General features: G+C 45.3%; 1 protein-coding gene across 1 annotated transcript in view; it reads right to left on the bottom strand.

The window, feature by feature from the left end:
• RNF144B (ring finger protein 144B) overlaps window positions 1–13,034 on the bottom strand; it is an 80,387-nt gene extending 67,353 nt beyond the window's left edge. The window contains exons 1-2 of the mRNA XM_047102700.1: window positions 12,782–13,034; window positions 996–1,193 (exon numbers count right to left, since the gene is read on the bottom strand). Coding sequence (XP_046958656.1) covers window positions 996–1,160 — 165 coding nt within the window. The 5' untranslated portion in view covers window positions 1,161–1,193; window positions 12,782–13,034. The remainder of the gene's footprint in view (window positions 1–995; window positions 1,194–12,781) is intronic.
• Window positions 13,035–14,305: the final 1,271 nt, after the last annotated feature.

The raw sequence follows: 14,305 nt of genomic DNA, 5'->3' as shown, positions 1-14,305 counted from the left end.
ACCACTTTTTCATTTTTTCATGAAATTTCCCAATTGGGGATCCAAATAAAAATGTGTTGAGCCCAGACGTGACCCATAAGCGTCAATTTGCAACTCTTGTTTAAAGCCTCAGCTCAGAGATCACTGCCACCAGGATGCCCCCTCCCATCCCCAAGCAGGTGAGACAGTCTGCTGGTATACCACATCTAGCTACCCCTGACTTTGCCAAACTTGGACAGTTCCTTCAATGAGTCCATCTTCCCTATGGGACAACGTCCAGCAGAGTGCCTGGCACACAGTAGGAGCTCAAAAGATATTTGAATAAATGAAAATCTGAATAGGACCACTGGGTTCACACTTGCAGTAGCCACCTTGAATTCAACAGTCTGTTTCCTATCTTCACACCTTAATCAACCAGACTCCAGGGAAATGCGCCATCAAGGTCACGACCATTGACACCAAGTGTCACACTAAAAGAGGAAGGCCCACTCCTGGAGATCTATCTACACACTCTCTTTATTATGAGGAATAAGTACCATTCAGCATATTGTGAAGACAGAAAAAAAAAAGGGGGGAGATAAGCACAAAGTAGAAGAGTTATGTATCATGTGCTTTGTAAGAGACGAGAAAGTATATGAAAGAAAATTCAGTTAACAGCCACCTGGTCTATCATCCAACACTGGATGAGCTCCTTACAGATGGGAGTTAACTAAGATGTGTGAAAAATATTTCTATTTTGTTTCTTACCTAGCACTTTAAGAACAGATCCTGCTTATTCAACCAGTAATTAAAGATCACGTATACATTATGCTTTGCCTAAAAAACAGTAAATACGGGATTTACCATTCCAGACACTATTTGGAAACAGACCCAAATGTGGAATTGCTCTCCAAAACAGAAGGCTGTTGTAGCAAACCCTGGTTTCTCAGAAAGCCACCGAAATCTATCCTGTGCTTTGACAGTTCTCCCCGTTGTATTTTCTCACGCTCGTGATGAAAGCTTCAAGGAGAACTTACATCTGTGCAGAAGAGGCACTGGCATTCCTGGAGTGTGGTCATCTTGTCCGGGGACTGTTCACACAGGCAGAGTTTGCAAGTGACGAGGGGGGACGGAGCCAGGTCTCCCGGCGTCGGATTTTCGGTGGTCATGGTGAGACAGTGGAACCTACCAGCTGAGCCCATCAGCCCATCAGCCTTCTTCAGTCTCCTCAACCCCTACAGGAAGGTCCAAAGCAGAAAATATTGCATTCATTAATACAGCTGTTGTTTAACCAACACATTTGGGCACCAACAGAGCAAACCTTCACCTTCCGGGATATCTAGGCATACATCAAAGGCATTTCTGAGAGCCATGGCCTATAGAGCTTGCCACCTTGGCAAGGTGCTCCTGGAGAAATTGAAGGTGACCTCACCATCCTGACTCATATAATGTAAATTATGGGAACGAAAAGACCACAAGGAATAAACACGCCATTTAGGAGTTGCATACTATAATCCAACAGATTTAAAAACACAACAACAACTTGAAAATAGGATGCCCCACTCAAAAAATTACACAAAGAATTACTATGAGATCCAACAATTCTGCTTCTCAGCATACACCCAAAAGAATTGAAACCAGGATGGAAACCGATACTTGGCACACCAATGCTCACAGCACCATTATTCACAATTAGCCAAAAAGTGGAAACACTCTAAATGCCCATCAAGAGATGAAGGGATAAACAAAATGTGATGTGAACATTCAACGGAGTATTATTCACCTTTAAAAGGGAATAGGAGGACGAACCTTAAAGTCATTATGCTCAGTGAAATAAGCCAGACACAAAAGGGCAAACATCGTATGATTCCATCAATAGGAGATATTTAGAGCCATCATATTCAGAGAGACAGAGAGTAGAAAGGTGGGGTTGGGAGAGGGGGAAATAGAGAGTTACCATTTAATGGGTACAAAGTTTCTGTTGGGAATGATGGCAAAGTTCTGGAAATGGAGAACGTGATAGTTACACAACACTCTGAGTGTACTTCATGCCACCAAATTACACACTTACAACAACTGAAATGGTACCCTTTATGTTCTATAGGTTTCATACCAATCAACTTTCTTGAAGGGGGGATCAGTGCTAATTGTGTTCTGTCACATATGTCCTTTCATTTACTCTTTTGCAACCATGATGATTATTTCCTTCATCTTATAGAGATGCTAAGCAATCATAACTTCTTCTGAAGAGGAGTTAAATAATCTGCCTGGGTTCTCAGAGCTTGCATAGAGCAGAGCAAAATTCGAACCTCCATCTTCTGAGACCAAGCCCAGTCCTGGCCCCTTACACCAGAGACTGGATATTATGTGGAAGGATGGAACGGGGAGAGAAAGAAGTTAGAAGGGGTAGGGAGAGAGGAAACCCGAGACAAAGAGATAAAGAGACAAACAGCCCATGACTACAACTATCGAAGGTCACTGAAACTGTGCAGAGTAAAATCTGTCTCTAAATATGGCAAGACAATAGGATTTTCCTACACTGAAAAATAAAAATTATAACTGAAACCCTTCTACTTGTTTTTATTCAGATTATCTTTAGTGGTCTTACCTCTCTCCTCTTTCCAGGTGATGCTTAGACAACCATCACCTGTTTGTTTCTCCAAGTAACACACACATCACCAATTTCATCCAAGTGCTGTCTTCACATTTCTATCTTCCCAACATGGTGTATACACCATATTCTGATGATCTTTGCCCACAAAAAGAGAAATCCCTAGTCAAACATCAAGAAGAAATGCAGCCAGTACACTTAGCCTGATGAGCACTGAGTAACGTATAGAACTGTTGAGTGACTTCAGTGTAGCCCTGAAACTAATATAACACTGTACGTTAATTACACTGGAAATAAAATGTTAAAACTTAATAAAGTTTTTTTTAAAGGAAGGAGGAGGAGGGGTGAGAGGAGGTGGAGAAGGCCACAGCAAAGAAGAAGAAATGTAGCCAGTAAATGCTTCTGGAGGGAAGAGGAGACTGACACAGACCAGAACCTCCCCATGTCACAAATGTCAATTACGGGAAGAGCCCATTTGGAGGAAGCTGTTAGGAACAGGTAAGTCCTGCTGTTCCAACACAGCAGGAGATGTAGGAATTCTTCAGCAAATCAATTATTTCTTACAGTCTCAAACCACATTTTTTTTAATTTTTAAAATTAAAAAAAATTTTTTTATCTCTACCCCCAATGTGGGCTTGAACTCACAACCCCAAGGCCAAGAGTCTCATGCTCTACTGCCTGAGCCAGCCAGGTGCCCCTATAACATTTTTTAGAAAGAGACATAGGACACTCACAAAATGAAGACATAATTGCATACTCCTTAGATTATCTCTTAGAAATGGTCTTTTGAGGGCGTCTGGGTGGCTCAGTTGGTTGAGCGTCCAAATTCGGCTCAGGTCATGATCTTGGCGCTCATGAGTTCGAGCCTTGTGTCACACTCTCTGCTGTCAGCGCAGAGCCCGCTTCAGATCCTCTGTCCCCCCTCTCTCTGCCCCTCCCCCACTTGCACTCTCTCTCAAAAATAAATATTTAAAAAAAGTTAATAGTGAAACATGGTCTTACCACCTGCCATATCCGTAAGTTTGCACTCCTTACTTTGTGAGTTACAAACCAAAGTTATAAAAATATAAAAATATCTATTACCTCCGGGGCGCCTGGGTGGCTCAGTCGGTTAAGCGTCCGACTTCGGCTCAGGTCATGATCTCACGGTCTGTGAGTTCAAGCCCCGCGTCGGGCTCTGTGCTGACAGCTCAGAGCCTGGAGCCCGTTTCAGATTCTGTGTCTCCCTCTCTCTCTGACCCTCCCCCGTTCATGCTCTGTCTCTGTCTCAAAAATAAATAAACATTAAAAAAAATTTTTAAATATCTATTACCTCCAAGTTTCTTCCTGTCCACTTTATTTGTCATTATTTGTGTGTGTGTGTGTGTGTGTGTGTATGTGTGTGTGTGTATGTGTGTGTGTGTGTGTGTGTGTATGTGTGTGTGTGTATGTGTGTGTGTGTATGTGTGTGTGTGTATGTGTGTGTGTGTATGTGTGTGTGTATGTGTGTGTGTATGTGTGTGTGTATGTGTGTGTGTATGTGTGTGTATGTGTGTGTATGTGTGTGTGTGTGTGTGTATGTGTGTGTGTGTGTGTGTACATATTTTGAGTACTCTCAAAGTGTTTCCGTGTGTGTGTGTGTGTGTATGTGTGTGTGTGTATGTGTGTGTGTATGTGTGTGTGTGTGTGTGTGTGTGTATGTGTGTGTGTATGTGTGTGTGTATGTGTGTGTGTATGTGTGGTAAGAGCACTTAACAGAAGATCTCCCCTCTTAGTGGGGCCCCTGGGTGGCTCAATCGCTTAAGCGCCCGACTCTTGGTTTTGGCTCAGGTCTTCACCTTGCAGATTGTGGGTTCAAGCCCTGCATCAGACTCAGTGCTGACAGCACAGAGCCTGCTTGGGACTCTCTTTCTCTCTCCCTCTCTCTGCCCCTCCCCTGCTGCACTGTCTCTCTCTCAAAATAAACTTAAAACAAAAAAAAAAAGGTCTACCCGCTTAGCAAAATTTTAAGCATACAATGTAGCATTGTTAAGTACAGGCATTATGCTGTTCCTGAGGTACATATGTATCTCCTAATTCATCAAGTTGTATACATTAAATATATACAGCTTTTGGCCATCAATCATACCTCAATTAAGCGGTTTACTATATATACATGTACACAACTTTTTAAAGTATATTTTATCTGTAAAAATATTTTGATAAAAGCCTTTTCCAAAGCAGATACCTGTTCTGTTAAAGCAACAACAACAAAAATTCCAAGCATTCCAAACAAGGCCGTACTTGTGACTGAGAAAGAGGAAGGAGGTCACATATTTCATCTCTGAGATGTGCACAATTCAAAATGATTCTTCAAAAAGAAGTGATTTATTTTTCTGTGGGCAACAACACCGACTCCCTGAAGTGATGGCATTCAAACATGTTTAAGGCGATGGAATTTTACAAAAACAAAATCTGGAGTAAACTGCCACCGTGTAAAGGAGCTAAGGTGGGCCAGCGCTGGTGGAGGAGGACAGGGAGAGCCAGGCCAGGTCCCCTGGACCTGTCCCTGGGCATCTGCCAGGCACCATCACAGATGCTCAAGGCTTCACCAGGCACAGTCTGAAAACCTGCTCTTCGAGTTTTCACTCTGGGCAAAATCAATTAATAAAGGTTTTAAAAATGAATGACTCAGGGCACCTGGGTGGCTCAGTCGGTTAAGCATCCAGACGTTGGCTCAGGTCACCATCTCGTGGTTTGTGAGTTCAAGGCCTGTGTCGGGCTCTGTGCCGACAGCTCAGAACCTGGAGCCTGCTTTGGATTCTGTGTCTCCTTCTCTGTCCTCTCCCACTCGTACTCTGTCTCTCTCTCAAAAATAAATAAACATTAAAATTTTTTTTAAATGAATGACACATGCTGAGCGCTTCATGAAAAGAATATGAATCCAGAAAATCCTTTCACCCTTGATTCATTACATACAGAGCTCTTCAAGGAACAATCAGGACAGTCCTGAAGTTCTCTCCTTAGAGATGTCGGGAATGGCTCCCAGGTGTCCTAGTGTCCTTTCACTTACATTTTTTTTTTTCAACGTTTATTTTATTTTTGGGACAGAGGGAGACAGAGCATGAACGGGGGAGGGGCAGAGAGAGAGGGAGACACAGAATCGGAAACAGGCTCCAGGCTCCGAGCCATCAGCCCAGAGCCCGACGCGGGGCTCGAACTCACGGACCGTGAGATCGTGACCTGGCTGAAGTCGGACGCTTAACCGACTGCGCCACCCAGGCGCCCCCACTTACATCTTATTCAGATCCCCCAGTCTCCGCAGCATGGAACCACCAAGAGAAGAAATTAAGCCACCCACCCAGACCATAAGCAAACAGCATGAAGTTCAGAAGGGGTGTCCAGAGGAAGCTGACCCCCCCCCCCCACACACACACACACACACGCACACACATGCTGGCAGCTCCCGACCCTTTCACAGCACCATGTCTCCGCAGGTGCACTGACGGTTCACACCCGCTCCCTTCTAGGTTTTGGGGAAAGCTATCCACCCAGAGAGCCGGTAATTCATCTCACTGCCTTGCTCAACTGGTTCTGCCTCATACCTCACGTTTCACCTGAAAGAAGAAAGTGACCTGAATGGTCCACCCTCCTGCTTGTTTTAAAACGGTAACGAGGATCCCAGCTTTTACCATTATGGCAGATGTGACCCGGCCGAACCCAATGAGGAAAGAATTTTGGCAGAGAGGACAAGGGGCATGTTGGGGAAGAAAAAAGAAACCGGACAGCTGCTTTTAGGTTTAAACTCGCTAAAGTTAATGGCATGGGTGGGGGTGGGGCGGCGAGGGCGGACTTCACCCAGATTCTACAAGTACCACTTGCTTAAATATAACTAACCACACAACGGGGCGGCATGCTAGAAGCACAGGATGTAGAAGGACTTTTCGTATTCTGCTGGCGGCCTGGAAAAGCAATCTGCTCCAAAAATGCAGAGGCTGGAAGAGCCAACATTCAAAGTATTTTTAACTAATGTTGTCTACGCCTGCCTCACTACCCAGAGTCTCGGTGATCGTTCCACAGCACAAAAGGATAATGTAGTCGGAAGGGACAATGTTTCACCGGGATACTTACCTAGTTATTTAGGAATTTTTGCACCATTCAGCAAAAACTTTAAAATTCAGATAAATGGATGAAGCAGAATTAAAGAGACCCAGAGAAATAGAAAATAAACAGAATGAATCACCTGGATATTACTGACAGAAGAGAATATGAATGCGTGTAAAAAGCCAGCTGATCTGTGCTGAGGTCTTAATTCCAAACTGCTACGGAAGTCTAAGATCTACTCAAGAACAAGGGACAAAACAGAAGAGGAGACACAGGAATACTCTCAAAGTGTTTCCATGCCCATGTAAGGCACTGAGTCATTCCTGTGAGGTAGCTGGAATAAAAGATATGAAAGCATGACTCAGAGAAAGCTTACAAAGGGAAAGGTTTTCAAGAAGAGTAGGTGGTGGGGAAGGTACGTCTGAAGTGTTGCCTTCATAATGGAGAGATTTTCTCAGGAAGCCAATATTCTAACCGAGTAGAATGAAACAGCAATCCAAAGTTCCCATCTCTGCCTTGTTAGGAAGCTCTCCCAACACCAACCAAGAACGACATGTCAGGCAACCAGATTCCACTCAACATAATCTGAAAATCAGTACTGTGGTGACCCTGGCACTTCTGCCCAATGCAACTATTTAGCGCCAGTTCGTGTTCTCAACAGAAGCTATTAACGACTCAAATGGTACAGACTGAGTCTAGTGAAGTGCTGACCATCATCAGTCACTAGCCATTTGCTGAAGTTCTACTCTAAGTATAGTCTGGAATGGAAGGTAGACCAGCTGGCTACCCTAAGTATAGTCTGGAATGGAAGGTAGACCAGCTGGCTGGTAGAGTAGCAAGGGCAACGGGTACTAGTGCTTAGTGAGGTAAGGACTTAGGGCAGACCTCTTTCATGGCCAGGGCTGTGGTTCTACTGTTTGCATCCCTGACCCGCTCTCTGGCCATTCGGGGACTAGATGGACCAGTACAAACCCAGTGATATCAGAGAAACAAATATCTTCTATCTACTTATTTTTTAATGTTTATTTGTTTTTGAGAGACAGAGTACAAGCAGGGGAGAGGCAGAAAAAGAGAGAATCCGAAGCAGGCTCCAGGCTCTGAGCTGTCAGCACAGAGCCCAACGTGGAGCTCAGACCCACGAACCACAAAATTGTGACCTGAGCTGAAGTCGGACGCTTAACTGATTGAGTCACCCAGGCACCCCTACTTATTTTCTGAAAGAGTAACACCCAAGGCCAACAACAGATACCTGGCATCACATATGGGACACTTTATCATTATATGCAAAAACAAGACAGATTAGACACTATTCTTGAGTATAAACAAATCCAAGCCATTCTTAGTTCTTAGGTGTGATGGAAGCAAATATTCACCTACTCAGGCTTTGTGAGGCAGCAGCATTGCTGTAAAAGACTGTTTACCATCGTGCCTTGTGCAATAGGAAAGCGGACTACGTCTTCTTCCCCCAGGAAATGAAAAAGTACTTCAGTCTGTAATTCCTTAGCTTTAACATATTCATCCCAACAGTTACCAAGATGTCAACAAGATTATAAATGTGTAACCCGGAGACTGTAATCTTCTAAAAATGGAACTAATGTGCAAATATATCCCTATTAACTCATATACAGGTTAAAAGGACAGACACTCCATTAGGAGGAATATCTTTTTTTTTTTTTTAATGTTTGTTTATTTATTTTGGGTAGGGGGGAGGGACAGCGAGAGAGAGAGAGAGAGAGAGAGAGAGAGAGAATCCTAAGCAGGCTCCGTGCTGTCAGTACAGAGCCTAACGAAGGGCTCGAACTCATGAACTGCGAGACCATAACCTGAGCCGAAATCAGCAAATAATATTATTAGCATTGTTTTCTAAACAGTCTCTTTGCTATTTGAAATTGTTATGTATAAAGTCTGTTACAGCTATTACTAAGATCTAATTTTCTTCCAGCTATGTTGAGATATAATCGATATGTAACATTGTATAAGTTTAAGGTATACAGTGTAATGATGAGACACAGATGTGTGTATATACACATATGTCTACACAAGTTTCAAAATGATTACCATAGTAAGGTTAGTTAACACACCCATCACCTCACACAGTTACAATTTTTTATGGTGAGAACAATATCTGATTTTTATGTTTTTTCCTACAAAATATTCAGGAGAAATACACGGAAAGATTTATGGGGACAACGGCTAACAAAGCAGATGACTAACTCTAAATCCTTCAGGGCACAGGCATCTGGGACGGCAAATTCTAACATCTGCACAATGCTGATCCTTTTTCTAAAAAGTACATTCCTTTTTTTCTTTCCCTGTTTCCACATTCTCATTACCGCTACAGGGAAAGGCCCAAGAGGAGAAAATCCGTCCCTGGCTTTTCTAACAATGAAAACTTATCAGAGAAGGCAGGCGTGAATAGGAGAATAACAGCTCCGTGATATTTTCGGCACTGTAATTTTACACTCTTCGTGGGAGCTCCCCACTCAACACCGCCAGAGTGCCCTGCCCACCCCGTTTTTTTAATCAGTGCTTCCCTGCCTCCCACAATTATTCATGCAGCCCTGCTGAATAATTCGTCTTCCCTCTGCCTGGCATAACAACAAAGCTCAGAAGCAGGAAGAACGCCACTTAAAGGCAGGTCAGACAATGATGTAATGAACAGATCAAGGAGACGTGTTATTTCAGAAAGCCCCATACAGAAAGAAAGAGATGGGCTGACTTCTTGGGTTGTGACATTACCAGGAAACTACAATTGCTAAGGCACACATAGCTAAATCAAAATGTTTGCTCCAAATGGATACAAACATGTATCTGTATTACCCTCTCTTCTGAATGTCAGAAGTTTCCTATAGAAACTTTAATTAGAAACAAATTTAAAAGCAGCTTGGGAGAGGACTCCCTTCCATCCCACACTAAGCAAGGTGCATCCCACACTAAACAGGTATGTTTTCATTCGCCTTTGCCAAATCCTTTTCTCAAAAACCCAGTAATGTAGGAAACAAAGTCAACCCCACAAAGAATTGAATTCTGAATTCCACACGTTAGGTGCTAGTGATGTAAAGGTGACCGAACCCAGTCTCCACTTACAAGGAGTAAACTTGTTGAGGAGGTTGTCAACAGATAATGTTCTATAATGATAACAGAGGACAATTTGTGGGTTTCTATGAAGCTTTGACCACAAGTCCAGCAAAGAGACAAATGAGAGATGATGTGTTCTTTCTTCCCCCAAAGACAAAGAACCAGTTGAGTAAAAGTCTGGCCCTCAAACTCATGACTGCAGAGGAGATGGGAACCAAGGAGACACGGGTTTAAGAGTATGTTCTTTAACAGATGCTACAAAAGCCATGTGATCAGCAGTATCCCCAGCTGTGAACAAGAGAAGTATTTTGCACTCAGGTTGTTGTGATTTCAGTTCAAGGAAAGAGGTCTCCTCGTAAACGAGAAGTTTCTCATTCCGTGTTGCAAAAACGTTGGCCGCTTTTACTTTCTTTAATGTATAGCCTCCGTGTCTTAATAACCATTGAAATGCGATGTGCTGGGTTTAGAAATATGCATCGACCCAGCAAAAGCAAATGCCAAAGTTAATAAAAATAGAACATTAGTACAGACCTCCTGCCTGTACCTAAAGGTGAAAAAGCAAATTAAAAATTAAATAATTAAATTAACTTTGGTGAGGTTACGCCTCTTCAGGTTACTTAACACTCAGATGACATATGGGAAACATTACCAAAAAAAAAAAAAAGTCAAGATGACAAACATCTAACATACTCGGGTAAAACAACATGACTGAATAGAAGCTTCCAGAAATTAAAGCAGGCATCCCTGGAAAACAGTCCTAGCACTCAGGACTAATGACTGCAGATGCCTACTCCCCAAAGCTCAAAGTGGAAAGGAGGATTTGTGTGGCATTTTGGCTCCTTTCCCATATCCAAAATAATCAGTTGCACAAAGTAGGTTTAGTCCCAAAACTGTCTGGACTTTGTTCCTTCACCAACATCTGGGTTCAGCATGATTCCTGACCTCTACCTCAAACTGGTGATTTCAAACACGAAGAACCTCACTGAACAAGAAAGTAATGTCATAAGTCAAGGCCACGGGAAACACAGAAGCCAGAATTAGCAGAAACACCACGGAGCAATGATTCTGAGGTCCTTATAAATGCTCCTAAATACTTAACACATTAAACCTGCTTCTCAAAATCGAAAATTTAAATTTACCTTCTCAGATTAAAAGTACTCATCTTCTTGAAGAGAAAGGTAGTTTTCAGGAAGCTAAGTGGTCTTATTATATAGATAAAACAAGCTTTTTTTCCTCTTTCTTTCTAGATAAAGGATAATTTTTCTCTCTGCTGTCAAGTTTGGCTCAGAAAACCTGGTTCACAATCTGGGAGACCCAAAAACTAATTATTAAAAAAAAAAAAGACGTGTCTTAAACTGACCTACTTTGAAAGCCTGGATGCCCTTAAATTGCCAATGAACTAAAGCCATTCATGAGAATGGAGCTTTTGAATGCTGAGAATGTTCTGTGGGGCTCAGTGCAAAGATATTTGGCACAGACGACTATAAATATTTGTAAAACTCTGGGTAAATGGACAGTGCTTGACCACACTCACACCTCACTTCCAGCACAGTAGTGTAGGAGCAAGTTATCTAGGGTGATTGGTTTGGGGGCTTGGGGGGTTATGTTTTCTCCTGTTTGTTTTAAATGAAAAGTTCAAGCAGCCCGATTCCGCGACTTGACATCTGTTTTACACTTACATTCTCTATATACATGTGTACATTGTATTTGTTTACTCATCACGACAGTTTCAATTCATCAGAGGCTACTTTAGAAACAGAAGGGTTTTTCTCTTTCCTATTTCTCCAAGTGTGTGCCCACCACAAGGGAAAAAAAAGACCAGTCACAGGTGTGCCAGGGTAAAACAGGAGGGCTGTGAAAACGTGGCCTTGGGTTTAATACAATTATCCCAATGGGGCCCATGGTTCTGCTACATCTATCTTTCTTGCCCCCTCCCCCTCTTCAAGATCATTTCAGAAATAGTTACGGGGCTGCTACTTAGGAAAAGGACTAGGGTTGGGAAGAGGGGACAGGGTCAGCAGATGCAGGGACCAACAGAGCAGTGAGATCTGAAAGGGACCAGGGACCCGGAGGCTCATCTCAGTGCACACTGCAGCAGCCAGATACTTTAATTAGCCAGCAACTCTGTGAAGGCTGGCTGGGTTCCTTTTTCCTCTTACCCACACCCTAAAAACTGAGTCATCTCAAAGTTCATTTATTTTGCTTCTGGGCCTAGACCCCACCCCCCTCCCGCCCCATCTGCTGTTTCATAAATGTGAGATACATTGTTCTTTAATTCAGACCTTGCAGACTTCAAACAAACATCCAGAAATGCCACCTTAGAACACTGATAGTCCTATGGGGACTCCCAGCTAACGTCTAATCAGATACCTGCAGCAGAAAGAAATAAAATGACCCACGGTAGTGAGAGCATGAAGACAGAGGACATTTTCCCAGACAGGGAAATGCATTTCTGAGAAATCTGAATGTAAGACGTGCATGCATCAGGAGTAGACTCACAGCAGGACCCCCCAAAGTCACAAGGAAAGCAAAAGGTGCCCCGAGAGGAGAAAGCTCAAGATCCCTTTTCTCTGCTGAAACAGGAATCCCTTTCATTTTAACCTAACACTTGGGAACGGCAATACAGGATCCGAGTTTCACTCTGTCTTATCAGCAACTGCCTGACAAAATAATCGCTATAACGTATGGCCAAGATCCCATCTCATTCCCATCTACGCGCGTCAACACCGTGCTGTGTGCGTTTCCAAACAACGGAAGGTCAACATCTGAGATGATGCCAACTTCTGGTCTCCCCTTAAGAAAGACACCGGGGAGGTCTGACCTAATCTTGCATTTGCCAATCGGTACATTTCGCAGAGGCCGTTTTACTGGAAACGACACCGGTTTCTCTTCTACCTTTTCCAGGGGCGTCTATTTTTCAAAGTTAACAGGTGTCTCAGGCGTTCGGAAGGAATCCCACTCTGTGCGCTGTTAAGCAGAGGAGGCAGAAAAGAAAGCTACAGACCATGGAGTCCGGGTCTCTCCGTCCTCGCCCGCCCGCCCGCGGCGGCTCAAGCGCTCGGCGACACCTACCTGGCGGGAGGGCTCGGTTCCTCCGGGCGCCGCCGGGGCTTCTCAGCAGCCTGGCCCGCGCGCCCCGGGGAGGCGGAGCCGGCTCATTCCCTCCGCGGTCCTCCGGGCTCCGCGGCCCCAGCTCTGCACCCCGCGGGACGGCAGCGGGACCGGGGCGGGGGGGGGGGGGGGGTGCAGCCGCGGGCGGGAGGGGGGAGGCGGGGAGGAGGTCCGACAGGCGCCCGCTGCCCCCCCCGCCCCCCGGCGAGCGGCCGCGACGCCCCGGGCCCCGCGGAGCGTGGAGCGCAGCTCACCAGCGGCGGCGCCGGGAGCCGCGCGTGTATTTATACAGGAAGCTCAAGCGCGGCACTTCCTACTTCCCATCTGGGTCGCCCTGGAGCCGCAGGTGATGCTCTTTTAACCCCGTGCGGGCCCGGCCCCCAGCGCGCCGCCCCCCACCCCCCGCCGCCGGCCCCTCCTGCGCTCGCTCCGCCGCCCCGGGACCTCTGCCGCTCGCCCTTCTGGGGCGGCTGCCGCCGAAATCCGGGGCAGGGAGTGGGGCTGCAGCCCTCCGCGTCCTTCATCCTGCCCAGACCGGGGCATTTCCCCTCTTGGCCTCCCAAGCTTGTTGCTTCTCTGCGCCTGTCCTGCCGGGACACCTTCGCCCTCCCTCCCGGCCCCGGCTCTTTAACTCGCCTTCTTCTGCTGCCGGGAACCCCCGACCTGCCTTCCCAGAAAACGGTTTTGTATAGACACGCTTCCCCGCGCGCGTCTTCTCAAAAAACACCTTGTACCTGATTCTGGCCTTTGGGGGCCGGTGAGGAAGTCAGAACGCAGGCAAATCGAATCAGCACAGGCTTCGCTTACCTCCTAAAATTAGAGGCACGCCTTGATGACTATAATTTTGCTTGAAGTGCTTTACGGAAAAATTATGTGGGAGCCCATTGTAACCTAACAGGTTGTATGACGTTAAAGAAAAGGTGACACAAATATCCAGAAACTGTAGGGTATGCTATGGTGTGCCTTCCTCACTGCCAAACCTTGGACACTTACTGTGTGTGATGTGGAAAACATGATGATCTATCTGTTCAGTCCCTGCCAACCAGGCCGCCCCCACTCCCACCCCCAGCCCAGGTCACAATCATAGTCCCAAATCTGTCGAACGGCTGCAATTTAGAAATGTCGCTGCTCTGATTCAGGAATCTTTCGGTACTCGAGACTCAAGCTCACTGTGCTTTTACAAAGGCCGTCAGGAATGTGCTTCCTAAAAGGAAGGGACCCACACGCCCTTTGTGGAAGGGATCTGAGCGTGCCAACAAAGTAGTGGCAGTGAGCTCCGGGCCAGCCAACACAAGTACACTGCTTCTCAGCCCTCTGTGTTCAAGAAAACCTCCAGGTCGAATCCAAGTGTTGAAGAACACAGCTATCTAGGTGGGTGATGGCAGGACAGACCTGGACCAGTCCCTTAGTAGGGGAAGAAGGGAAGGCAGGCAAGGGAAATAAGACAGTAAGAGAACACAAAGTGAGGAGGGACCCAGAGTAATA

The sequence above is a fragment of the Lynx rufus genome, unplaced genomic scaffold, assembly GCF_022079265.1.
Source record: "Lynx rufus isolate CCGP_SWC_20201006 ecotype Redwood Valley unplaced genomic scaffold, mLynRuf1.p SCAF_6, whole genome shotgun sequence".
Taxonomy (NCBI): Eukaryota; Metazoa; Chordata; class Mammalia; order Carnivora; family Felidae; genus Lynx; species Lynx rufus.
Note: the sequence above shows the minus strand (reverse complement) of the source record. Positions and strands in the feature narration are given on the sequence as shown.